Source organism: Drosophila mauritiana, chromosome 3R (genome assembly GCF_004382145.1).
Source record: "Drosophila mauritiana strain mau12 chromosome 3R, ASM438214v1, whole genome shotgun sequence".
Taxonomy (NCBI): domain Eukaryota; kingdom Metazoa; phylum Arthropoda; class Insecta; order Diptera; family Drosophilidae; genus Drosophila; species Drosophila mauritiana.
In genome coordinates this window covers 27000727-27024664 of record NC_046670.1, presented here as the reverse complement: position 1 = coordinate 27024664, position 23938 = coordinate 27000727, and the positions used below count along the sequence as shown (strand labels likewise).

The 23938-nt window shown below is 46.5% G+C and overlaps 4 protein-coding genes and 5 non-coding genes across 9 annotated transcripts; all 9 read left to right on the top strand.

Annotated features, from left to right (window-relative positions):
- The first annotated feature begins 286 nt into the window (after nt 1-286).
- LOC117142295 (40S ribosomal protein S7) lies at nt 287-2768 on the top strand. The gene is made up of 4 exons (XM_033306182.1): nt 287-388; nt 648-815; nt 885-1217; nt 2566-2768. The coding sequence occupies exons 2-4, from the start codon at nt 648-650 to the stop codon at nt 2647-2649; spliced, it is 585 nt and encodes a 194-aa protein (XP_033162073.1). The 5' UTR covers nt 287-388; the 3' UTR covers nt 2650-2768.
- Nucleotides 1422-1560, top strand: LOC117146135. Its single transcript, XR_004459753.1, has one exon. It is a non-coding gene; the product is annotated as a small nucleolar RNA psi18S-1377 (small nucleolar RNA).
- On the top strand, nt 1661-1800 carry LOC117146134. The gene has a single exon (XR_004459752.1). It is a non-coding gene; the product is annotated as a small nucleolar RNA psi18S-1377 (small nucleolar RNA).
- LOC117146138 lies at nt 1835-1971 on the top strand. Its single transcript, XR_004459756.1, has one exon. It is a non-coding gene; the product is annotated as a small nucleolar RNA psi18S-1377 (small nucleolar RNA).
- LOC117146139 lies at nt 2002-2137 on the top strand. The gene has a single exon (XR_004459757.1). It is a non-coding gene; the product is annotated as a small nucleolar RNA psi18S-1377 (small nucleolar RNA).
- Nucleotides 2177-2313, top strand: LOC117146136. Its single transcript, XR_004459754.1, has one exon. It is a non-coding gene; the product is annotated as a small nucleolar RNA psi18S-1377 (small nucleolar RNA).
- Nucleotides 2769-6247: 3479 nt separating the features above from the next.
- LOC117142293 (stearoyl-CoA desaturase 5) lies at nt 6248-12952 on the top strand. The gene is made up of 6 exons (XM_033306179.1): nt 6248-6434; nt 10431-10831; nt 11637-11767; nt 11826-12217; nt 12274-12449; nt 12507-12952. Exons 2-6 carry the CDS (start codon nt 10432-10434, stop codon nt 12668-12670), a joined length of 1263 nt encoding a protein of 420 aa, XP_033162070.1. The 5' UTR covers nt 6248-6434; nt 10431; the 3' UTR covers nt 12671-12952.
- A 119-nt stretch (nt 12953-13071) lies between these two features.
- On the top strand, nt 13072-14565 carry LOC117142294 (acyl-CoA Delta(11) desaturase). The gene is made up of 4 exons (XM_033306180.1): nt 13072-13299; nt 13392-13522; nt 13649-13854; nt 13912-14565. Exons 1-4 carry the CDS (start codon nt 13134-13136, stop codon nt 14411-14413), a joined length of 1005 nt encoding a protein of 334 aa, XP_033162071.1. The 5' UTR covers nt 13072-13133; the 3' UTR covers nt 14414-14565.
- Nucleotides 14566-18083: 3518 nt separating this feature from the next.
- Nucleotides 18084-23863, top strand: LOC117142292 (acyl-CoA Delta(11) desaturase). Its single transcript, XM_033306178.1, has 4 exons — nt 18084-18988; nt 21798-21928; nt 22487-22878; nt 23043-23863. Exons 1-4 carry the CDS (start codon nt 18565-18567, stop codon nt 23479-23481), a joined length of 1386 nt encoding a protein of 461 aa, XP_033162069.1. The 5' UTR covers nt 18084-18564; the 3' UTR covers nt 23482-23863.
- Nucleotides 23864-23938: the final 75 nt, after the last annotated feature.

The following is a 23938-nucleotide window of genomic DNA, read 5'->3' as shown; positions in this document are numbered from 1 at the left end:
TTAAAAAAAGTTTTATAATAAAATTTGCCAAAACATAGATGTTATCGATAAACATTAACGATAACATAAAACATAAAGTTATCGATGCTAACTCATATATTCGTTTTACCCAATCTTTGCTAAGAACTATCGATGTTTACACGCAACACATTGAATTTCTTAAACATTTCAAAGAAATACTAATCAAATTTTCTTGAATGAATGTTATTTTGAATTGATAAATATGGTATATTGAGCCATACCTTGTATTTTCGACGAATAATTGTTCCTGCAAGTGTATCGATAGTATCGAACAACCTTCGCGCGTGTCCCATCGATAACAACACGCTCCGTGTTCCACCTCTACGTCGTGGCTCGACTTCCTTTCCTGTCAAAATAGTCGACAAAGGTGGTACTTTTTTTCTTCCGTCGCCGAAAATGGCCAAAATACGCGGTCGCCACAACGCAGTGCAGCGAAATAATAAGAGAAAAGGCCGCAAAGATGATGGCAAATTATGATTTTCGCGTATATACAGATTAATGCTGGCGAAATAACGCCGATTGCCGGCGATTTGTGATTGTACTGCGTTGTGGGGACGCGGCTGCCACAGCGAATTTAGTGTTTGTAATTGAACCGAAAGCTAAAATACCGGCGATGAACATTACAGATGGCTATCGGCTCCAAGATTATCAAGCCCGGCGGCTCGGATCCCGATGACTTCGAGAAGTCCATTGCCCAGGCGTTGGTGGAACTCGAGGCCAACAGCGACCTGAAGCCCTACCTGCGCGATCTGCACATCACCCGTGCCCGCGAGATCGAGTTCGGCAGCAAGAAGGTAAACAACAGTATATGGCGTACATGTGGAGGCTCCAGTAGTAATCCGTAACCCACTCTCTGCACGCAGGCCGTCATCATCTACGTGCCCATTCCACAGCAGAAGGTGTTCCAGAAGATCCAGATCATCCTGGTCCGCGAGCTGGAGAAGAAGTTCTCGGGCAAGCACGTCGTCGTGATTGCTGAGCGCAAGATCCTGCCCAAGCCCACGCGCAAGGCCCGCAACCCCCTCAAGCAGAAGCGTCCACGCTCCAGGACTCTGACCGCTGTGTACGACGCCATCCTTGAGGATCTGGTCTTCCCCGCCGAGATCGTGGGCAAGCGCATCCGCGTCAAGCTGGACGGCTCCCAGCTGGTCAAGGTGCACCTGGACAAGAACCAGCAGACCACCATTGAACACAAAGTAAGCATAGAATCCTCCACCTCACAGAAGAGTGCATCGTGTGTGTTAGCAGGGCGTACCCTCGATATTTGGGCCTTCCTTGCCATGAAGCTCAATCTTCGCCAGGGGACGCAGAACAGCCAGGGCCAATAACTCGTTATTGCAGGCATTAGAAGCCATTGCGGTCCTGCATCTCCAAATATTGGCCACAGTTGGTCTGATACATCGTTCTTGTGTTTTTCGCTGGCTGTCCTTTCAAAGCCAGTGATTGTCAAACAGAACGTACATTAATGGCAGCTTATCACTCCACAATGTTGAGCCGAGTTTTCACGGCTACTGCATTACTTTCCGGCTCGCCACATCATTACACACTCAAATCGATACTTGGAACCATTTTAAACAGAATCAGAATTCAAATAAGGGGTATAACAGATGGATAGAAAGATTATATGGTAATCTGTCTATCGTTTTTGTGTTATTTGCTGGAAGTTACATCCAAAGCCAGTGATTGTCAAACAGAACGTACATTAATGGCAGCTTATCACTCCACAATGTTGAGCCGGCTTTCCAGGGCTACTGCATTACTTTCCGGCTCGCCACAGTTCCTTAAAAACTTTTAAGTACCTAGGTTTCTAGCACCGTTCTTGTGTTATTCGCTAGACCTTTTCATGGCCTAGCGAGCGTCAAACAGAACGCATACTGAAGCAACGAATCACTCCACAATGGTGGGTCTAGTTTACCAGGACTGCATCATTACTAAAGGATTGCCACAGTTGAAAATCCACGAGAATGCTAATAATGAACTCCGTTCTCGTGTTATTCGCTAACCGATTACCTAAGCTCAGCGATTGTCAAACAGAACGTAGATTAACTGCCGCTAATCACTCCACAATGTTGAGCCGACTCTCCACGGCTACTGCATTACTATATGCGCCACATTCATGTCAACACTTAGTCTTTGAATACTTTGGTTTCCATCACCGTTCTTGTGTTATTTTCTGGACGTTGTTTAAGTCCAGCGATCGTCAAACAGAACGCAAAGTAATGCAACGAATCACTCCACAATGGTGGGTCTATTTTGCCAGGACAGCATCATTACTTAAGGATTGCAACAGCACCTTACATCTAGAGTTACTAATATGAAAACACACATGATGCACTTTGAGTGCCGCCTATTTGCCTCCCGAGCGCCGTTTAGTTTCCTGGTGCCTTGGGACTTCCTATATAAGCGGAAGATAAATCCAGCCTACCGTACGATATCTTCGCTGCGGTATTCTCTGCTGCAGCGGAGGTTGCGGCGCTGTACACTGCAATAAATAAGTGAATTCCTGTTCATGTTCACTAATACGTGCTCTTTTTCTCCCTCCAGGTCGACACCTTCACCTCGGTCTACAAGAAGCTGACTGGTCGCGATGTTACCTTCGAATTCCCCGACAACTACCTGAATGTCTAGAGTGGCGGGTTCTCGTTCGAGAGTATCACTGGTTCGCCGGTTCATCTGGGAATATGAGTTTTTTACATGAGCTAGAGAACGTGAATAAACATTAAACAATCTAAAACTAAGCAAACTTCCAATTAAGCCAACTCGCTCTCTGTTGTCCTATAATTAATCAGCGCTAAGCGCAATTTCCCCTGAGTCGCTACATGTGTTCGAACTTTAATCCTTTGAAGGAGCAGTATCCTGCTGCGATGTCACATGTTGTGATTAAGGGCAGCCATAAAAGGGGTTATTACATGGCGGAAAGTGACATTCATTTGATGCCCGCTCAACTGCTTAATTAAAAAGTTGACGTATGTTCTTCTAAATAGATTCAAATGGTAACTTTTCATTGAGAGACTCGCACGTGTGGCGAAAGGGGTTAATCTTGCGGCTACATTTTCCACTTGGCGCCTCTCATTTGCATACCATGTAATTATGCTTTTTGAACAATCACGTGTGATTGGGGGTGGTATCAACATGGAAGGGTGTGGGTTTCTTTGACTGATTCGTTTTTGGAAAAAAATAAAGCTTTTCGACATGGAACACCCCATTGAAAGCTTTTGAACCGCCATATTTGAATTTACTGCATGTTCATTTGGAAAAGCTAATGGCTGCTGTATGAAATCATCTAAAGATTGGTGAGGAGAAGTGTATATTTTCAATTAATAATTAAATTACTATGAGAATGCTATGGCATTCTGCCTTCCCCCTGATTTTATCAGCCAATTAATCGATCCTTCTGCAAGAATACCACAATAGGTTTCATTAGGGCATTAGTGCATTCCTGCTCCGTTTAAGCTGTCCAAGTCGATTGATTGCAGTTTTGAAATTCAATTAGAAGCCACCGCGAAATCACGCAATTCAACAATTCCGAAATGTTACTCGAGCTAAGGGCAAACAAAGGGAACCACAAATCGCTTGTGTATAATAGTGGGTTAAAGCCACAGGACTGACAGGACCACAGGACATGGACATGAAAGTGAACACGAATGGCTTTAAGTTCGGAAGTAGAAAGACTAGTTTGGACACAACAAGGGCTCGAGTTGAACATTCGATTTTCGACAATTTGTTGATGTTGTCTGGGGGGGAATTCCCGGTGGGTGGTGGTGCTACCAGGAGGCGAGACAGAAGGTGCGATGACAAGTTGATGGGACAAGAGGTGGCTCGCCGGCTATCGGCGATTCTATCTAAATGACCCCGCCGGGTCGTCTATTATTGATGGTGCCTAATTGTGCGCCGTTCTAGACGAACGGTTATCATTAGGGGTGTTGTTTTTCAGATGGGATGGGTGGTGTGCTCGTCCTTGGAGCGATAACGCGCCATTCCGTCTTGGGCAACTCCACTCCACGCCCTAATTAAAACGCTGCCCACACACTTGCAAATGGACTGCGGGCACTTTGCATGTAGATTTTATGTGATGTGTGCTTGGCAGTCGCAGTTCGGTTCCCACCACATCCTGTCGCCGGAATTGGGGAATTCCCAGCCCTGCAGGACCCGGCGGCTGTCCTATACTACAAACTATATCAAATTATTATGTCATCTCCATCGCCGATGGCGACGGATTTCTGAGTCACGTCGCAGTGCCAAGTTCACGAGCTTCGTCTGCAAGCAAGCGAAAATCAGAATCTGCAATGAACGGCCTTTATATACAGCGGCAATATAATCAGCGGGTGACCAATCGGCTTTCGGCTTATTAATCCATTACTGTGGTTTACAATTTGCAAAGATTGAGCGATTACTCCTCTAAGCATTTGTTTGTTGAAATAATATGTTAGCATACAGTACTTTGTTAAAGGTAAGGAAGCAATATTCATTTTTATGAATATGCACTTAAATGTTGCTTTAACTAAATTCCGACTAACTAACTTTCCTGTATCAGAGCAAGCAGTTCACTCGAGATAATGTACCACGAAGCCGTATGAAACGAAAAAGTTGGTGCAAGACGATTGGAGGACTGATAAAATATTTTTGAATGGTAAGGTGATATTTATAAACCAATTCCAGTACGGCAGATAAGTCTGCTGCTTTGGTGGCTAGTATATATCAGCTTATCGGTTCATCGCCTATAAGTTAGTTTTTTTATGAGCGGCAAAATCGGAGGGGGATCTACTATGCGTCGTGCCGGGCAATCAGCACCACCCTTCTCCAGATGGTCAAAAATGCCGTTCCACGATGACTGCCATGGGCGAGACGTCTACTGATAAGCCGTCGATAAACATTAGCGCTACATAGTTACTGTATCAACGTCGAGCTGCCTGTGAGGCAGCTCACTTGTGATCGCACAAGTATGCCCAGAATTTCTTGCCTCGCTGAGTTTTCTATATTTATCCAGATCTAGCGTTACATCATGCCACCCACCGAAGATGTTTTCCGAAGCGAGCTATACGTTTTATTACTGGAGAGGGGTGATGAATTTCATGGGAGGGAAATCAGGGTGAGACGTCTTTCTGAATATGAATATCGCAGCGTCTAGCGTTTAAGGCACAAATACTCAACTGCTGCGATAACCGAAATACTGCTTTCCGGTTTTAAAATCGGCTTCGAAAAAAGTTTTCTACCAGCACAAAAACCTCTCAAAAAAGCGAGTCCCCACCGCGCTCTTTCAATATTATTATCTCCGGGCAAAACATGAAAATATGGTAGGCAGTCTTAAAAACAGAAAAGCAGATAAAAGCGACACGACGATAATGATGCCATTGGCAACAAACAGATTGAGAGAAATGGGTTTTCCTCTCCCGCTCTCTGGGAAAGTGGGCCAGTAGGAAAAGTAAGCACCAGCGACTGGGAACTTGGCCGATATTTACGGCTCTGGGATCTCACGCGATGACGAAATGCGCCACTCGGAGCCCACTACTCGTATACGTGTTGTGGGTTCCCTCTTGGCCACTCGCATTGAGTATACCACCCGTTGCCGGCTTCGCTCGCCCGACTGTTGCTGCTCTGCCGACGTCTGCGCCCGCGCTGCCGCGTGCGTCTACAGCTCTGTCGGCGCTGACGCCTACTTGCTGCGAGATACCCTACAAAACATTAGTCAACTACGATTGGTTCATAAAGGGAGAAAACCAATTACAAAATGATTGGACCATACCTCGCTCTCATCGAGTAATGAGAAGTAGACGTAGTGCTTGGACTTATTTGGTGATCATCAGCACAAGGTGCTCTTTTGGGTCACAAAACCATTGCTGGATTGACCACGTAGGGCATTCTTCGTTCGCCTACAACCCTTAGTTTTCCTGAAAGTTGGTCATGTTCCGAAGCGGCAGCATTGACTTTGAACCGAGAGTTGTTTGTGTAATGTTTACGGAATGTGTGAGCACAACAGAGAATGCAAACAGAGGGGATGGCCTGAGGGGAGGAGGTCGGGTCGGGGAGGGGCGAACAGGGCATGGCGGAATGGTAGATAATAACTGTGGACGCAGCGAAGCGACAACAAATAAACTACAAATTGAATGGTCTTTACCGCAGTCGGCGTCGCTGTCGCCGATAGTTCTATGGCAGCGCAGTCGACGTCGACGCCGGCAGCACCCGCTCTTCTGGATGTAAAATGTCGACCGATTTCAGAGGGCGTCGTTAGTCACTTGAGTTCGTTCGCCTGGTCAACAACAGCGGAGAAAGCGAAGCGAGAAGAGTAGAGCAGAGAGTGAGGAGCGCGAAGAATCCGAATCCCGGCGAATCCGTATCCCGAGAATCCCCACAATCCGTAGTAACGAAGTTATCGCCGCGGACTGAGTAACCCGAAGTCCCGAACCACACCAAAAGTAGGTTCCAAACAAGTGATCACAGACTGAATAACCGCGAAACACCATATGGATTTGTTGAAAGCTCTCTGGGAGATCGACCGTATAGCATAACAGTGCTATTTGAGTAGTTTTATCCATTCCCAAACAGCCTCTTCAAACAAAAAGCGTATAACCCGCGACTATATGGTTTTTTTTTATGTACCTCTGAAGCTCTTGAAAACTCACATTATGGAGCATAATCTGTGACAGGGAAAGTCCATTTATCGGCCCACGCCCACTTCGAGTGATATTTGAATAGTATCCCCAATCCCAATTCCAGTCCGAAATCGAATTCCCGCCCCCCTCCTCAAACACAGTGCTCACATGCAAATTGTAACCCAATTGTTTGCTCATTTCTGTCATTACCCGCGTCGATTAGGGGGAGTGGACGGGGAGTTGGGTGGGAGTCAACAGAGCGAGTAACATGCACACCCCACCGCCGGAAAAAAACCTCCAAAAGAACCTCCCCCAGGTGTTGGCCCTAGACTGTATACACATTATTATCCCTCACGATTTGATTGCCGCGACACGCGTTGACCCACATCAATAAACCGACCAGCCGGACTGACTAACTTGGGTTAGCGGTCCCTGGAAAAGGGTCTGGAAACTACCCATGAAGTTGAAGAAAGAAATCGCCCGTGAACTGCACTTAATTTCATTGAACGATTTAATTAAGCACCTACCAATTAGGGAGTTTCCAGTTAACGAAATGTATAGTCCTAATGTTGTGGTAAACTTATAGAGCATATAAACTACTTTCTTGGTGACTAATTGTACTTCCATTTCGAAAAATATGTTTATTGTTAAGTATAAACTGTTGAAAGTCGCAGATAATGTGATAATCCCTGTTTCAAACCAAATCAAATAATATCCATTGTGTCACTTATGTGGCCCACAATCATTGGTATATTATCCCTATATCAATAAACTCACAAAATGTGGTTACCATGAGCCACACTCCACTCGTTAATTCCTTGGAAACCCTTATCGACCACCTTTACCAGGAACAAACATTTCCAGCACTAGAAAGACTTTACAAGTACCAAACTAAAGTCTTGAAAAAGTTAAATTCTTAATCTATGCGCTCACTTGATGGTCGATTTTTTTGCACATATTTTATTTTGTTAAATTTAACATTCCCTTTGTGGGATTTGATGGAATGACCATGAATATGTAGCATTTTGTGGCTATACTCGTACATATTTATGAAGAATTCCGCCTTTAATTAGCCAGGGTTCTTTCCCCAGTGTAACCATAGTTTGCCAGCGATCTGGTCTGAATTATCTTTAGATAGCGAGTGCCTCAATTGCCCCGCGACCATTAAAAGCTCCAATTAAAGGTGCCAGCCAGGCAACAAGTGGCGATACGATACGATACTTGATCTCTAGCCGCTGCTCCATTAAACCGTAGTGCTGGGAAATCTGTGGGGTTGGCTTTTCTCTTCGTATGCGAAACGTACGGAAAAAGCTCCCTGCTGCTGTTCTTTGGGGGCATGGAAAATTTCCAATAAAATTCGGCATTCCGGCATTAAAATCGCTCGCTGAGTGGCGGTATGGGAAAATAGTTGGTGATACGACGACGTGCGAGCCATCAGGCAATTAGCCATGTCTGGGGGACTCTAGAAATCGGAGAGGAGTACGGTATCGGATACCGCGAACCGGGCCCGTAGAACCTCTCGATGGGGCGGTCAGCTTTATCGCGGGCAGCGAAATGAAAACACTCCAGAGCAAACGCGTCGAATGCCAATAAAATAGTGGCATTATGGCGGGGCGGGGCGGGCTGGGCTAGTAGGGGTACTATGTTTATTATTATTTATTATTGGGCGAAATAGATTGTTTTTCATGCCCGACTGCAGTGCGTTGCCAAGTTGCGACGGGTTGGAAATTAAACAAACGAGAGCGAAGTGGCTCTTCTCGTATTCGGTGCCTAATTTATTCATGCGAAAGTCGCGTGCTCGTGGCCAATGAAAATGTTGATCAATTCTTGTGACAGCCTTCGTCAAAAGGCTCTGCTCACATTCTCCATTCCCCATTCCCCACCGTCTTCCCCCTTGAAATTAGCGTTCGTGGCTACATTTTCTAATTAAAAGATGGGGCGTGTTTGGCAGCCCCACCGTGCCGAGCCCGACGGGGTTATTATCAATATGTAAATTGATCAGACTCCCCCAATCTTATCGCCCCAAGACTTGCGTAAGGGGAGCGATTCCTCGGCACCCCCATTACTCATGCCACCCGGAACACCTGGAGGGGTCAGACAGAGGATGAATCACGCCGCCGGCAATCGCATGGGAGTATTTGCAATGGTCGATAGGCTCTTATCAGCGCTCTTAACCCGAAAATTTTGAATGAATCGAGCCAGTTAGGAAGAGAGGGTCTAGAGGGTAGTCCATCGGGGAAAATATGGGCCAGGTGTGCCCGGTGTGCAATGCTTATCGGCAAGGCAATAAGCCATCGCACGCACGAGAAACGGATCGACCATTCCCCCTTTCGGGCCAAGACCATAGGAAATGTTCTGCGGGGGCGTCGGCTATTCGACTATACCCAGTATTCGCAGGGTCCAAAGGTATATGGCTTTGGGTGGGAGTACGACACGGTGAAATCAACTATCGGCAATTTATGATTGCAATTCTGAGTTGTTTTGCAGGTGTCAACCATTTCACATTTATTATATAACGAAGAATGGAATATTTCGAAGACAGGTAGCCAATTGGCACAACATTAGATCAAATAGACGGAAAGAAAGAAGGAACATAAATGTCTTATAAATGTTTATTCTTTTAAAAACCAAAGTAATATTAGCTGGACATTGAAGATTTCAGAGGTATATTACATTCGTTTTTCGCTCCTAGAAAATCATAAGTTGTGCTATGTTTGTTTTCTCAGCTGGCCAGCTATTTAGATGTGTTTAAAAATCTATTCACGATTTTCCCACTTCCCACAGATATTTATTTAGCTTTGGTACATTAGTGATTTGATTTTACTGTTCCATATAACAATAAAAAGCAAATCAAAGTTCACTAAGTCTGTTTATTGGTTTTGAAAATATACATGTGATAGCTGCAAACATAAAATAGCGAAGTGTAAATGTTATAAATTACAGCCATTTTATGTTTGTGATTGCCTAAATGTGAGTACGAAGCTTATTATGGGCTTATAATAACATTCTTGAAAGTATCACTATAGACCCAGTTCATATTTTTATTGGTAGGAAGAGAATGGGTTGGCAAGATAAGGAAACTGTGAAGCAATTGGGCTCATGAGATTAGGAAACGCCGAAATCCCCGCCATTCCGGGAGTTCAATGACGAGGCGGAATCATCATCCACTGATTGCAGACGGTGTCACACTATGCTATGAAATTAGTTCGAATTCAGGCCCACCTGCGTGGGCGAAGATCCACCTGTTAGCCACCTGCGTGTGACTCACTCTTGTTGTGACTACATGGCCATAATGATGTAGTGTAGCTCCGCTTGCTTTCGACCTGATAGTGGCCACTTGCAGATCGGTGATTGCAATATGGTACTTGGCTGGCGATAAGCTGCGATAACGCTGACCCTGAGTGCCGGCGTTTATTCCACAAATAAACGGAATTCTGTTAATATCCAGAGCAAACCCTTCGACTCCAAGGGGGCGGATTGGCCGGCTGGGGCGTGGCACGTGAGGCTGGCAACAGATTTCACACCAATTACAGTCGAAACTCTCAGAATGGCCTGCTAATAGTGCGTGCTTATAGCCATCCTAAACTTCAATTAGCAAGTCTCTGTACGTTTGCTTTGATAGCTCAGCGAAAAAATTCTATTGTGGATGATGAGCACTGTTGTGGGCCACAACTAGTTTAGCAGTCAACAGAAGATGTTTACAGTACGAAAGGTTTATTAGCCTATGGTTGTTTGCTTTGGCATTACTCATGACAGGTCTCAGTTTACGTAAAAGCCATCAAATTATGCTAAAACGCACTATGCCGTCTTATATTGCAGCATGTGCCTTTCATCCCCGATTCCCGGCCAGAAACAGACGCCGTCTGTTGGCCACTGCAACGGATCGTGTAGCCTGGATAGGAATGGCAACCGCAGCGAACCCAGTGTCCCGAATGGAGGAGAGCTGAAGCACAGAGGCCATGCCACAGACGCTACATCACACACCCTGGTCAAAGATGAGGAAAATCTGGGCTACAAGGAGGAGAACGCGGTCTACAAGGAGCAGCAGCTGCTGCAGCAACAGGACCAGAAGCTGAAGGAGGCGGAGCAGGTGGAGGAGGAGGAGGAGTACCACCCGCAGATCAGATGGCCCGATCTGGGGGCACAGGCCTTCCTGCACATCGGTGCCCTCTACGGACTGTACCAGCTCTTCTACGCGAACTTCTACACATTCCTCTGGGGTGAGTGTCCACTGTGGTGTCCCCGTGTAATTAACATCTGGGCAGCTAATAAGCTAAAGCCCCTGCGACCTGGTCGCCAATCTGCGTAATTGCATCTGCCAACATGCAAACAGCGTTCCGATGGTCGGCTATTAGGTATTTTGTAACCAAACGCCAGTATCTGTTAACTGGGCCAGTTTAAATTGACTGTCTGTATTACAAATCCCCTGGGCAGAGGTGTTCATTAAGTTCTAATGCAGATACATGGTGATTAGGAAAACGACATCATAATAGCTTCAATTTATGAGAAAGGTAATAATACGAAATAAATAGTTCAACTTAAATAGAATGTCACTAGATCTGAAATATATGAGTAAAGATCAAAGTACGCTATCCATAACAATGTTGCTTCTCAATGTTTTTGTCTAAAATGACGCATGGCAGGCGAATTTGAATACGTTAATGTTATGCAAGAGGTAAACAACCATCAGGTTGTATCTGTGTGCAATGCTGCCCCGTGAACTTTGACCGCTGGCAATTAAAGTTAACGAACGCTTCAATTGCCCGATATTCGGCTGGTGATCGAACGATAGGAAGAGCGGGCAAGATTTCCGAGCAACGACAAAATAGGCCACCCCGAATTCGTAGATATATTTAGAGCCGGGCGTTGTGTCATCCGTCGAGCGAATCAAGCGAGAAGCGTCACCAGCACCCCAAACAGTTCCGACGGCGGGAATATACATATATGGTACATATGTATATGGCACATGTGTGTGTTTTATTTGTTTGTTTAGACAATGACATCCGACTGTTCGCTCCCTTTCAGTGGTGGTCACCGTTTGGGTCTCCGGCATCGGCATCACGGCGGGAGCCCATCGCCTCTGGTCCCACAAGTCCTACACTGCCTCGCTGCCCCTGAGGATTCTGCTGGCCTTTGCCTTTTCGATCGCCGGACAGGTGGGTGTTACATCATTCATCAGTCTAAGTAGAATCTTACTGATCCCTTGACTCGCAGAGAGATGCCTACACGTGGGCCCTTGACCACAGGATACATCACAAGTTCTCCGAGACAGACGCCGATCCGCACAATGCGAAGCGTGGTTTCTTCTTCGCCCACGTGGGCTGGCTGTTCCTCACGCCCCATCCCAAGGTGGTGGCTAAGAGGAAGGTCATTGACATGTCCGACCTGGAGGCGGATGCCGTCTGCATGTTCCAGCGGAAGTACTACATACCGCTCTTCGCGCTCTGCTCCATCATCCTGCCGGTGGCCGTGCCCTGGTACTTCTGGAACGAGGACCTCTGGATGTCCTTCTGGATCAACTTCAACATGCGCTTCACCTGGACCCTCAACGTGGCCTTCTTCGTGAACAGCGTGGCGCACATGTACGGCAACAAGCCGTACGACAAGTAAGAGTGATCACTGTACCTTGAGTCAGCAAAACTAAATCCTAATCCTTATCTAGGAACCTTATGTCCACTGAGGCTCCCATCGTCTCCCTGCTGGCCATGGGAGAGGGATGGCACAACTACCACCACGTCTTCCCCTGGGACTACAAGACGGGCGAGTTTGGCAACTACAGCCTCAACATCACCACCGGCTTCATCGACTTTTGCGCCTGGCTGGGCCTGGCCACAGGACGTGAGTTTAATCTACATACAATCTAATGAGTCTATACTAATTTACCTTGCCTTACAGGTAAATCGGTATCCCCTGACATGGTCTTGAGGAGAGCCAAGAAATGCGGCGATGGAACTCGCTTCCTGGACGACGACCATGCCCACGAGGATCCAGTCTGGGGCTTTGGGGACAAGGACATTCCCCGAGAGGATATAGTGGAGCTGGCCAAGATGCAGAACTAAGCTAGGCCATGTATTATGTTTTCAGCCTGTGGTTTTCCTAGTATTAAGTTGTAGCACCAAGCCATGCCTTATGCTCTGTTTTTTATCGCGAACTGAGTCTTCATATGTGACTCAGATCCTCTAAACTAGGCTATGACCCATCACCCATCACCCATCCACCATCCCATGCCATCCCGGACCACCAGGATCTCTGGGATCGCCGTTTAGGCAAGCTAATCTCCCATCGTTGCTTTCGTTACTTACCTGCGGGTCAATAAACTATGTTTTGTATTATAACACCACTCGACTCTGAACACCCTTGCAATACCTGAGGCTAATGCATAGGCAATGGGTCTATGAATAATCCAGAATACTCGCTCCATTGGATTTTGTAATTATGGCGGGCTTTCAGTATAGTCAGGGCAGCCACGAAAGGCGGAACGAATTGGGATACAGGAAAGGAAATAGTACTTGGAGTAGGACTATGGAGACAACTAAAGTGAAGGAGCCGGAACGGAGTGGGGACTCCATCCACAAGAAACGCGATGCTATCTGGCCACTGGTTCTCTTCTATATCCACTTAAATATCCTCGGTGTCTATGGGATTTACGTTCTGCTCACTAGTGCTTCGTGGGCCACGATTTTATTCAGTGAGTTCGAGGAGGCTAATCAGCTCCACGTGCCGCATGACAAGTGGTTGGCTTCTTAACCCCATATATCTGTCTCAATATCTCCAACTCAGCCGCCCTGCTCACCCTCCTTGGCACTTTGGGCGTGACAGTGGGCGTTCATCGTCTTTGGGCGCACAGGACCTTCACCGCCTCCAAGCCCCTGAAGGTTTTCCTCATGTTCTGCCAGACGACCGCCGGTCAGGTGAGCAAACCCCCTAGAGCTTTTACGCACTACGCCTCTGGTGAAAGCTCTTGCTCTGTTGGTTTCACCTGAGACACGAACCTGGTTGGCTGAGTTCATAGCTTATGTGGGTTTTTTCCGGTTCAGGGCTCCATCTACAGTGTGGTTCAGGCCCATCGTCTCCATCATGCCAAGTTCCAGCAGGACGAGGATCCCTACTACAGTAAACACAGCTTCATGTACGCCCAGGTGCGCGGCGGTTTGCTGAAGTACTCGCCACAGCAGGAGGAACTGCTCAAGGATGTGGATATGTCGGACCTGGAAAGCGATCCTGTGGTCATGTTTCAGAAGAGGTGGGATTTTATGAAGTCTGATCTATTAATCTATGTAACTGGATATATATTTTCCAGATTCTATGTTCTGCTGTACATCTTCCTAAACGTACTGCTCTCGGTGAACACTCCGTTCCAGTACTTTGGGGACTCCCTAGCCACCTCCATGTTCGTGGGTTTCTGGCTGCGCAGTCTGATCGTTATCAACCTAGGAAACCTGGTGCACTCATCCCACTTTATTTGGAGCATCCACAAGGGCTTTAAGCCCACCGATTCCAACAGTATATTCCTGATCACGAAGAGTTACTGGCCGCAGTACCACTATCTGCTGCCCAGGGATTACCAGAGTGGGGAGTACGGCAACTACGCCTCGGGCATTGGGTCATCCATGATCCGGGTGTTCGCCGCCCTCGACTGGGCCAAGGATCTGAAGACCATTGGTTCGGTGGCCGTGCGCCAGGGACTGACCAAGGCGGTGGAGACGGGTCGTCCGATCGTCGAGTGCATCGAGGAACAGGTGGAGTTGGAGGAAAACGCCCTGCCCGCCAACCATTTCCTCAACCGGGAGAAGTTTATGTGAGCATATTGCATCATCGGCCCACTAAAACGATGCGACAATGGACGCGGCAGTCGTAAAAATAAATTAGCCGCCTCGGAAAGGGCGGGTAGAGTAAACTGTGAGCCTAATTATTGGTCAGCATAAAAACATAGTAAACAGAGGTGCAGTTCGAACTCCGTGGCATTTTCGTGGGCTTGAATGGAACTGGAAATGTCGAGGGAACTGAAGATGGAGGTGGGATGGAAGCCCAACCAGTGGGCATGGCCGAGAGTAAACAATCTAGCTTACAAATCACAGGTCGCCCTAATTATGCATTCCCACTCACAACAAACAGAAAATAATATCGGTTATTTCTTAATACGAATTTAGGTTGTGTAGGCGTTAAAATCATACTTCAGATAACTTAAAAGTGGGTTATGTGGGGGCTAACTATATTTGATTCATGGTAATGAATGGTACATTAGATGCATACAGGTAATGGGAGGAAAATAACTAAAATTCTCATATGAAAAAGCATCTGTGGATATCGATAATGCTCTTATTAGGATGAGGGTTGTAGCTTTATTTTTATATGCTATAATGTATTTCTTATATCAGGAGTATTTTCTGTATTTTTTTGTGTGTATTTACATTTCAACCCGTCCTATTTTACTTTCGTTTATTGCAGATGCCGAATCATTTGGCAATGGGTTCGTTTGCTTTCCCATGATCGAATCGGTTGGGTATCGGGATAAATTTACATATACATAGATACACATATGTGCGTATGTTATTTTCGGCATCAGGTGCTTTTGAGCCGGGTTTATGGGTTGTGCTTAATGATTTTATTAGCCATACGCAATGTGTGTTCAGTGGCTGTGTCGCTGATTGATTCGTCAATATTGACTCCGCACTCAGTGTCTGCCCAGAAGCCTTTTCCCAACCCATCCTCATTCTGCTCCGATGTTTGCTCATCAAACTTGGTTTAAGCAAACTGTGCGCCTGACTTGGATCACATCGATCGATGCCATTCTAATGTCCACATTCTAATGCCTATAATCCATAATCCGGCGGGGTGTGAGCATTCCACACTCAACGCAACTCCACTGACTCACATTTCAGTCGGCCAGGCCACTTGTACCAATTCCTAATGACTCTGCTCTGAAGTGATTACTAATGAATTTGACTGCTAAAAGCTGGCACACTCAAAACATTTTATGACCAACAAGTGCTTGAAATTACAAGCACACGTGACGGTTAGGAAAATTACTAGGTAAATATAAAACGAAAATTAATAAGGTGCGTATTCGCAAGATTTCGATTTACATAGAAATACAAATTAATTTAATCATTAGTTAACCGATTGGAAACTGTAACGAAAACATTTTACAAAAGAGCTGAAATGAGCGATGCAGTACTTAGAACTTAACCGTTTTTCCCACTAAACTCAAAGTATCTGTAAGATCTTTCTCGGTGTAACCCTATTCACTTTTAGCTGTTTGCGCTGTGGCAGATCTGAGATCTGAGATCCGCTCCGCTCTGTGGCAAATTGCAGTCGCGTCGCGTTCTGCGCTTTGTTTAGTGTTAATTTGTTTTCCATAAGCCAACTGACTGAGCGACAGTTGAAGGTTGCACAAATACGTGGAGTACGCAAAATCGCTGTTGACTGGTGGCTTATGCAACGCCATTTGGGGCTACCATAGGCCCCAAAATCTAAAAAACCTATCTACTAGTGTCGATTTGGGCAGGTGTTTGGATGCTGGGGGCTCAGCCCTGCCGGCACGAGAAACCCTCACCATTCACGGCCTAATCGCTGGCAAATTGAAATATCTCGCGCATGAATGGCTGTCTTTTGAGCCAAGAACAGTGGAACGGGAAGCGATTAGGCGAAAAGCATATACTTATGTACACATGTATGTACCTGATATTTATGGCCGGGTAGCCGAACAATAGTGAGCTGGCTCTGTTGAAGGGGAACTTTATTCACTTTTTGGCCAGAACCCTCATATAAAGCGCTGACAGTGCGAAAAGAGAAGCTGCGCAATATATCAAAGTGGTTTCCAATAATTTCTGTTTGTTTATAAACAAAGCAAAGGCAAACGCAAAGGCATCACCATTCGCCACCATCCGCGAACGATTTCCAAGCGTTTTTCTGTCCCTCTGCGGCTTTGCATAATTGGCTAATAGCCGGGGCCTTACAACATCAGCACCTCATCAGCAGCATCTTGCAGATACGCCATCCTATCCACAGTGGGTCGAGACCGAGAGATCAAAGGGTTCGGTCGCGTGACACCGTGAACGACCGTCCGCAGATTCAGATGCAGACTCGGACTCGGATTCGGATTCGGAATCGGGTTCGGGCTCGGATTTTTGGAGAGAAGTCGTAAACCCAGTTTAATGGTGGGACAGGGCAGAGGGCTTCCTTGGCTCGGGGGTTTTATTTCGCCGCGGGTTCGCAGCTTTTGCTTTTGCTTTTGGGTTTTAATTAAGTTCGGTTTCTGTTTCTGTCGCCGCGGTTACGTAAAGAGAAAGCAACTCTCGTCTTCGGACTTCGGGAGCTGAACTTCATGATCATCGAACGGCTTTTGACTTTGGTCAACACCGCACCACACGCACACATGGCTGAGCCCATGTAGCCCAGCTAAAAGATGACGACTCGAATCGATATCTATAAATATATCTGTGTATCTTGGGCTTGCAAAAGGAGAGATTGTCCATATGCAAATGCGCAGCAGCAGAATCGCAGAATCCGGCAACTGCTTTTGAAATAGAAATCTCTGGGAATGAAAGGTCTTCTTTGAATATCCCCCATGAATGTAGAATCTAACGGGCTGTGATGAGTTTTGTGCCGTTGGCAACAAGAGATCAAGTGTGCGATTTCGTCATGGAGGAAGTAAACTCTTTCAATTAGCGTGCAAGATCCCATTGTCCACATTTCGAATTCGATTTCAATTAGCGACTGCAATTAGAATCGTCTGTGCGACTTGCAGATCGCCAGTAAAATTGAAGCATTCGTGAGTAATCGTGAAAAGTGCCGGCAGACTTCTTGTCGGTTTTTGAATGGTCGTGGAAGCCAGAGGGGCAAAAGTCGGCCGAGAGAGAGAGACAAGTCTGGTCGGTCAAATAGAATCCACATATTGGGGCAGACCGCGTGGTACTGTGTAATGGGTTAGGTACGAAAGAACTTCTGAAATTGCTGGGAGTAGAACCATAATGCTCATCGAGCGATTTCGAGATCTAGTGACTGACTGAAAGTAGTTAGGGCTAATAAAGAAGGGATATATATCTAGAATGAAAGCCTTTGTTTAAGTGATATCATATAGCTAGGGCATCTGCTCCAAACAACTATTGATATTTCGGTGCCAGCTCACAAGTGAACGTGGAGCTTGCCCAATATTTGGAAACCTTTCTTCGGAGTCTTGGATTTCCAGCGGAGACACAGTTTGACCTACTGATGCATGACACCCAAAGACCCACACATTTGGCGTAATTTCGAGGTAGCGTGAATTCGGATTCGGAGCTGCTGACTGCGCTGCTGATTCTGCGCCGAAGCTTCGCTCCGATCCGAAGCGAAACACGAAGCTGTAGCCGAAGCCAAAGCCGAACCCAACTGCTACAGGTGCTCGAGCGTGTGTGTGAGGTGAGGTGGTGGCATAATCTTGGCCTTCTTGGCCATTTCGTCTCTCCATTTCTTTTCGTTTGGTTACCTTTGTGCGTCGGATCGGAAACTCCACTCCGTCAGTCAGTCGGTCAATCAGTCAACTTTGGCTCAGTCGCGTCGCTGCCCGGGTGAGCAGCTCTGCCCAGGTGAGCAGCTCCAGCAGCGGCATAGGTAGGAACTTACACATTTGGCTACGATCATTTGTCTACGGAACGGCGCCGCGTTAAGTTCGTTAGACGCGAAAAGGAAAGGAAGTCTTGAGACGCCGACGAAAACCCTAAGCGAACCGCGTTCGCAGAAGTGACTGTGTGTCTTTGGACGAAAGCCAACTCCACCTCCTGCTCGTACTTTTGGGCCAAGTACTGCGGCAATTGGGCCCCGAGTGTTTGAGTGTTAAGCTGTGAAGAAAGTTCGGCGAGTGTGCGCGCGGCAGTTACGAAACGCGGTTTCCGCCGGCGAACCCAAAAAGAAACCCGGGTTCCAGCCATATACCTAGAGAATTACATACACAAATAGATCTGTGAGGGCAAAAATGGGTCACCTGTCCACCTCGGAGCGAGTGTGCAGCAAGACGCCGGCCATCGCGGCGGACTCCAGTCCTCCGCTTGTGGCCAGGAGGTCGAAGTTCCCCAATGGAGATGCCCAGCAGCAGGTGCGCAGGGGAGAGGACTCCTCGCCCGAACTGCCGCCCCGTGGCAAGCTCCAGCTGACCCCCAAGCGGGAGGAGCTGCCCAGGTCAGTGGTGCCCAAGGAGATCGCCAATCACGTGCCCAAGGATGCAATTGACCTCGAGGAGTACACACGCACCTTCGTCGGAGATCGCGTGCTGGGTTGGCAGTTTCAGGCTCCGCTCAAGTGGGACAAAGTCATCCAGATCTCGCTCCTGCACATCGTGGCCGGAATCTGCCTGCTGACGTATCCGCTGCGGGAGCTCAATCCGTACACCACCATCTGGTGTAAGTATTGCTATGCTTTTTCGCATCATCTAACCCATCCGTATCCGTATCCATATCCATACCATTCCATCTCCATCCCATCCGGCATTGCGTAATGCCCACTCTCTCTTTCTATCGCCTCGAATTTGGAAATGGTGGACGGGGATAGGTGTGGAAACAAAGAGTCATCTCTGATCGATGCTGAAAGGGAAAAATGATGCACAGAGAGAAAATCATACTCATATAGGTGTAGGGATTGTTCGGATATGTCAGAAATATATTTTAACCAATTTCAACTGGATATGAAATTTAATATATATTTTTGCACTTTGGCTTTTTTTTTAGTTACATGGCATGGGCGAATTTTCGGCTTATCGGCTAAAGTAGGGCCACATATTTCTCGCAGTGTAAATGTGTTGCTGCTGTCGCCGATGATGTTGTCTTTGCGGCCTCCACTCCCCCAAAAATCCGCTGCCCCACCAATTATTTGCAATTTAGCGCGCCCAGCGCCTTAAGCCCGTTGGCTTTTTCACTCTCTGGGCCATTACAAAATGCGTCCCCTTGTTATTGCCTTTAATTGATTGCCGCTTAACACTTCGCCGCCCTTTCCCCAAAGACCCACTATTTATATTGCCCTTCAGCTTCTGCCTTTTGTTATACGAGGTGTGTGTTGAAATCTCTTTCATTCGCCTTACTTTGGGGTTGGGTTTTCGGTTTTCAGCTTTCAGCTTTCGGCTTTCGGCTGGTATGCAATTTCAGTCTCAGCATAAAAATTGACTGACACAGGTGGATTGCAGAAAACAAAACCAAAACGTGCTGCCCTGGTATAGATATGCGGCCAAAAGAGCGCTTGTCGGGGGAACGAGAAACAAGAATCGCTTGACACAAATTTAATTGGGTCTTTGGAAGATCTACCCCATTGTCGTCGAACCTCGAAGTCGGGTAAACAAGGCTGAACTAGAAATATCTGGGTCTGTTAGCCATTACTTCAGCGCTTTTGGTGAATCATGATTTATTCATGTTGTAAATAGTTCGGGGTTCCAAAGGTCGCTCTAGATAATTCTACAATAATCTGATCTTAACTGGAATGCTTCGAGGTACTGTAAGAAGATTTATCTGGCTTTTAACTGCAGATCTTCAAAGTTACCAAGGTGTAACCATTTTAGATCTCAACTCACAAGACCCAAAGCCAGACAAAAGATGATTTATCTGTGCGGTGAGCACTGACTCAATTTATGAGCACTACACATGCGAGTGGGGCAAAAAATCAGTTGACATTGAGACACAAATCAGTTGGAGGGGGGATCCTCCAGCTGCGATTTCGTTTTCATTGGAATTACCAGGTCATCTGAAGCTGAGGTACTCGGTACTTGGCTACTTGGGCACTTCCCCCTTAATGGCAGTACATCGAAAAATGCCTTAATACCTGGTAATTTTCAATATTTATTGCACATTGTGTGGTATGACAGGTACAAAAAGATCTGAAAAACTGGGTACAAGGAGTATCCTTGCACCAAGCGTATCCCTTTTTGGGGCGTCGAGCTCGTAAATATTTTGGCAAATTGCCGGACGAACGTGCAGCGCTTAAAGATGCTCGCTGGCTGGCATGCTGGGAATTATCATCTTTTGCCGGTTTTTCGTAGATGGCGAAAATTGTCGTGCTCGGCCAGAGATATTGATTAAATTCGACGGGCCTGAAAAACAAGGGACCAAAAGCCGCCGAGGGGACTTACATAAGCGCATTAACATTGGGCGTTAATGAAACTGGCCAAAAACTAACATTTGTATTAAGTGGCAGCGAGTCAACGCACCTTCCTCGAGACTCAGGGACACAGATGTTTTCGGACTTGGAATCAAGAAAGATGAACGGCGAAACGGATAGTGCCATATAGTGATTCCGTAGTCAACAATCTAATTTCGAAACAGTCTGAACTTGACCTGTATCTGCGGTGCCCCAAGATGCACTGCATTTGAAATGCAAATATCCAAATTAGATATCGTTATATAGTCATTCAAATGGCAGCCCAAAAAATAAATGTGCACTCCCATTTGCATTACCGCAACAAACAAGCATAGCAAGAAATAGGAGTATCTCAAGAGCAAGTAGGACCGCAAGATACATAGATACATACGCGCGGAGATTTAATGTACCTAAAGTTATTAGTTTCTCATAAGTAAACCATTTGTGGGCACACCAATGTTGAATTTGATCATTTCCGCACTCGGAGCGGCCTTTAATTGTTCACTTTATTTTTCGGTGGGACGGAACTGGTTTTGTCGCAACATTTTGAAGGCTAATCTTTCCTCGATTGAATTGGACGATCCATTCAGAGAAATCGTTAATGGTTCATTAGTTGGTTGCCGAACTATGCGAGGTGTGAGCATATTTCCAAAGATCCCCTCCTATCACCGATCGTTAGTTAAAGCGGAAAACCCTCTTGCTATCAAATAGTCATTACTTCTAATTGTGCCCATAGCAATTATCGAATTCAATGGGATGGTGACAATGGCATTTTGCATATTCTAATTGAGGAACTAATGGAAGAGATCGGCTGGAAGGGCTTGCACCTGATATTTCTGATGACTGTCGGAATCGTGATCAGTCATTCACCGGACTATTATAAAGTTCCCCTATCGACAACCTTGTGCGGTCTTGGTTCTCTTTTATACTCCATTTGTTTGTCCGCGGAATTAGCGCCCAGCCTCAAATAGCTCAATTTGCGGAAATGTAATTTCGGGTTTTCCTATTGGCACCCAATTAGCACTGCTTTTGTCCGAAATCTTTATAGCCGACACTTACATCTATCTATCTTTTTTTAATACACTTTAGCCTTCTTCGTTGGCGGCGTGGCCGGATTCGGAGTTACGGCCGGAGCCCACAGGTTCTGGACCCACAAGAGCTATAAGGCCAACACCGTGCTGCGATCCATCCTGATGGTCTGCTACTGCGTGGCTGGACAGGTGAGTTTTTTTGTTTTTGGGCAGGATGCAGGCTCGGATGCCCGACCTTTGGCCCACGTAATGCCACCTGAAGACTTGTCCGCAATTTGCCAATTCATTTGACGCGCCACCTTCGTTTTTGCGTTTTTCGGGGCTGTAATGCAATTAACATTAATTGCATCATTAAGTATAACAACTTAATGCCTGTCGCGGCTGACAAACTGTAAAATTGACAATTCCAACTACTCGCAAAAGTGCTTTGTGTATCTCGCAGATACATTTGTCTTATTTAATGACTGCAGCGATTAAGCGCAGCCGCAGAAGCTTAGATGCGGAGCGCGAAAAGATATATACATTGTATAATAACTACATATATATGCTGAGCGACTTGGATATTAAGAGAAGCAATCAAATCCGACGGCGTGTTAAGTGAACCCCTGACCTAGCAGAGATTTCAGCATTTAGATACAGATACTTCAAAAGATATATCTTTTACACGTGATGTTAATCATGATGTTAGAGTTAAACTTCTTTATAAACATATTACTTTTTTGTGTAATATCAAATAACGCCTTTCAGAACACCCTGTACGACTGGGTTCGCGACCATCGAGTCCATCACAAATACTCGGAGACGGATGCGGATCCCCACAACGCCAACAGGGGATTCTTCTTCTCCCACGTGGGCTGGCTGATGATGCTGAAGCATCCGGAGGTACTTCGTCGTGGTCGCCAGATCGACATGAGCGACATTCTGGCTGATCCCGTGGTGCGCTTCCACCAGAAGTACTTCATCCCCCTGAAGACCTTCTTCTGCTTCATCTTGCCCACCGTGATCCCAGTCTACTGCTGGGGCGAGTCCTGGACCCTGGCCTTCATCCAGCAGTGCCTCTTCCGCTACGTGAGCAGCCTGAACTTCACCTGGTCTGTGAACAGTGCCGCCCATCTGTGGGGATCCCGCCCATACGATAAGTAAGTGTGATTAACTTATAGTTCATTATTATGTCAACTTAGTACTGAAACTATCATATTTAATTTGGGGAATGGGTGCATGCCAAATATCTTTGAGTTTATTTATAAGAGTAGCCCACCTCAACAGACATATCTAACTGATATGGTTTTATCTTCTTCTCCAGGCGAATCATGCCCAGCGAGAACATCTATGTGTCCCTGCTGGCCATGGGCGAGGGATGGCACAACTACCACCACGTGTTCCCCTGGGACTACAAAGCAGCTGAGCTGGGCAACTACACCGTGAACTTCACCACCATGGTGCTGGATGCGTTCCACAAGCTGGGATGGGCCTGGAACATGAAGCAGCCCTCCAAGGAGCTGGTGCGTCGCACCCTCGAGAAGTACGGCGATGGCACCCACGCCTCCCAGCTGGGCGGTCCCGAGGAGTTCAAGGACGGAGTGGTAGCCGGAGCCACCATGGTGGGTCACGTGCACTACGCCGAAGTACCGGATCCCGAGCTGGAGTACGATGCCGAGTCCAGCAGCACGGAGAGCGCCAAATTAGATGAGAACGAGAACGAGGGCGAGCGGATGAAGAAGTCCAAGAAGGCGGCCAACTAGGGAGCTCGAGGATCGGGATACTGGCGTCCAGGCATCCAGGTCGAGATCGAGATGGGCTCGCGGATCACCGATGGGAAGGATCGTCACTTAATCTTGCGTCTGTCTATGCGAGGGCGGGACATAGTCGATAATCGTTTTTTAAATTAAACCCTATTCTATTCTATCATTATCTATATCTTCACACCAGACCAACACACCTGCACCGCAATGGTTAACACTCACACAACCACCCAACACCTAACACCCACATCCCCTCATTTTCGTATCTTCATTTGTGTAGGTTTAGGTATTTAGCACGGTACGACATAAGTTATAAGTCACACACAAATTTACGTATAGACGACAACAACAAAATATGCTCTCCGTCCGAGGCAAATAAAAAGAAAATAAATATTTACAAATAAAAACAATTCGAAAATCCAAAGTAAACCGCATTTCAATTGGTCAATAATCAGGG

Bases quoted from the DNA above. Each gene is read 5' to 3' on its own strand.
- LOC117142295 (XM_033306182.1), top strand. From the start codon at position 648: ATGGCTATCGGCTCCAAGATTATCAAGCCCGGCGGCTCGGATCCCGAT. The intron at 816-884 runs GTAAACAACAGT...CTCTGCACGCAG, and splicing joins TCGAGTTCGGCAGCAAGAAG to GCCGTCATCATCTACGTGCC. The intron at 1,218-2,565 runs GTAAGCATAGAA...TTCTCCCTCCAG, and splicing joins AGACCACCATTGAACACAAA to GTCGACACCTTCACCTCGGT.
- LOC117142294 (XM_033306180.1), top strand. From the start codon at position 13,134: ATGGAGACAACTAAAGTGAAGGAGCCGGAACGGAGTGGGGACTCCATC. The intron at 13,300-13,391 runs GTGAGTTCGAGG...TCTCCAACTCAG, and splicing joins GTGGGCCACGATTTTATTCA to CCGCCCTGCTCACCCTCCTT. The intron at 13,523-13,648 runs GTGAGCAAACCC...TTTCCGGTTCAG, and splicing joins GCCAGACGACCGCCGGTCAG to GGCTCCATCTACAGTGTGGT.
- LOC117142292 (XM_033306178.1), top strand. From the start codon at position 18,565: ATGGGTCACCTGTCCACCTCGGAGCGAGTGTGCAGCAAGACGCCGGCC. The intron at 21,929-22,486 runs GTGAGTTTTTTT...AACGCCTTTCAG, and splicing joins GCTACTGCGTGGCTGGACAG to AACACCCTGTACGACTGGGT. The intron at 22,879-23,042 runs GTAAGTGTGATT...CTTCTTCTCCAG, and splicing joins GGATCCCGCCCATACGATAA to GCGAATCATGCCCAGCGAGA.
- LOC117142293 (XM_033306179.1), top strand. From the start codon at position 10,432: ATGTGCCTTTCATCCCCGATTCCCGGCCAGAAACAGACGCCGTCTGTT. The intron at 11,768-11,825 runs GTGGGTGTTACA...CTTGACTCGCAG, and splicing joins CCTTTTCGATCGCCGGACAG to AGAGATGCCTACACGTGGGC. The intron at 12,450-12,506 runs GTGAGTTTAATC...CTTGCCTTACAG, and splicing joins GCTGGGCCTGGCCACAGGAC to GTAAATCGGTATCCCCTGAC.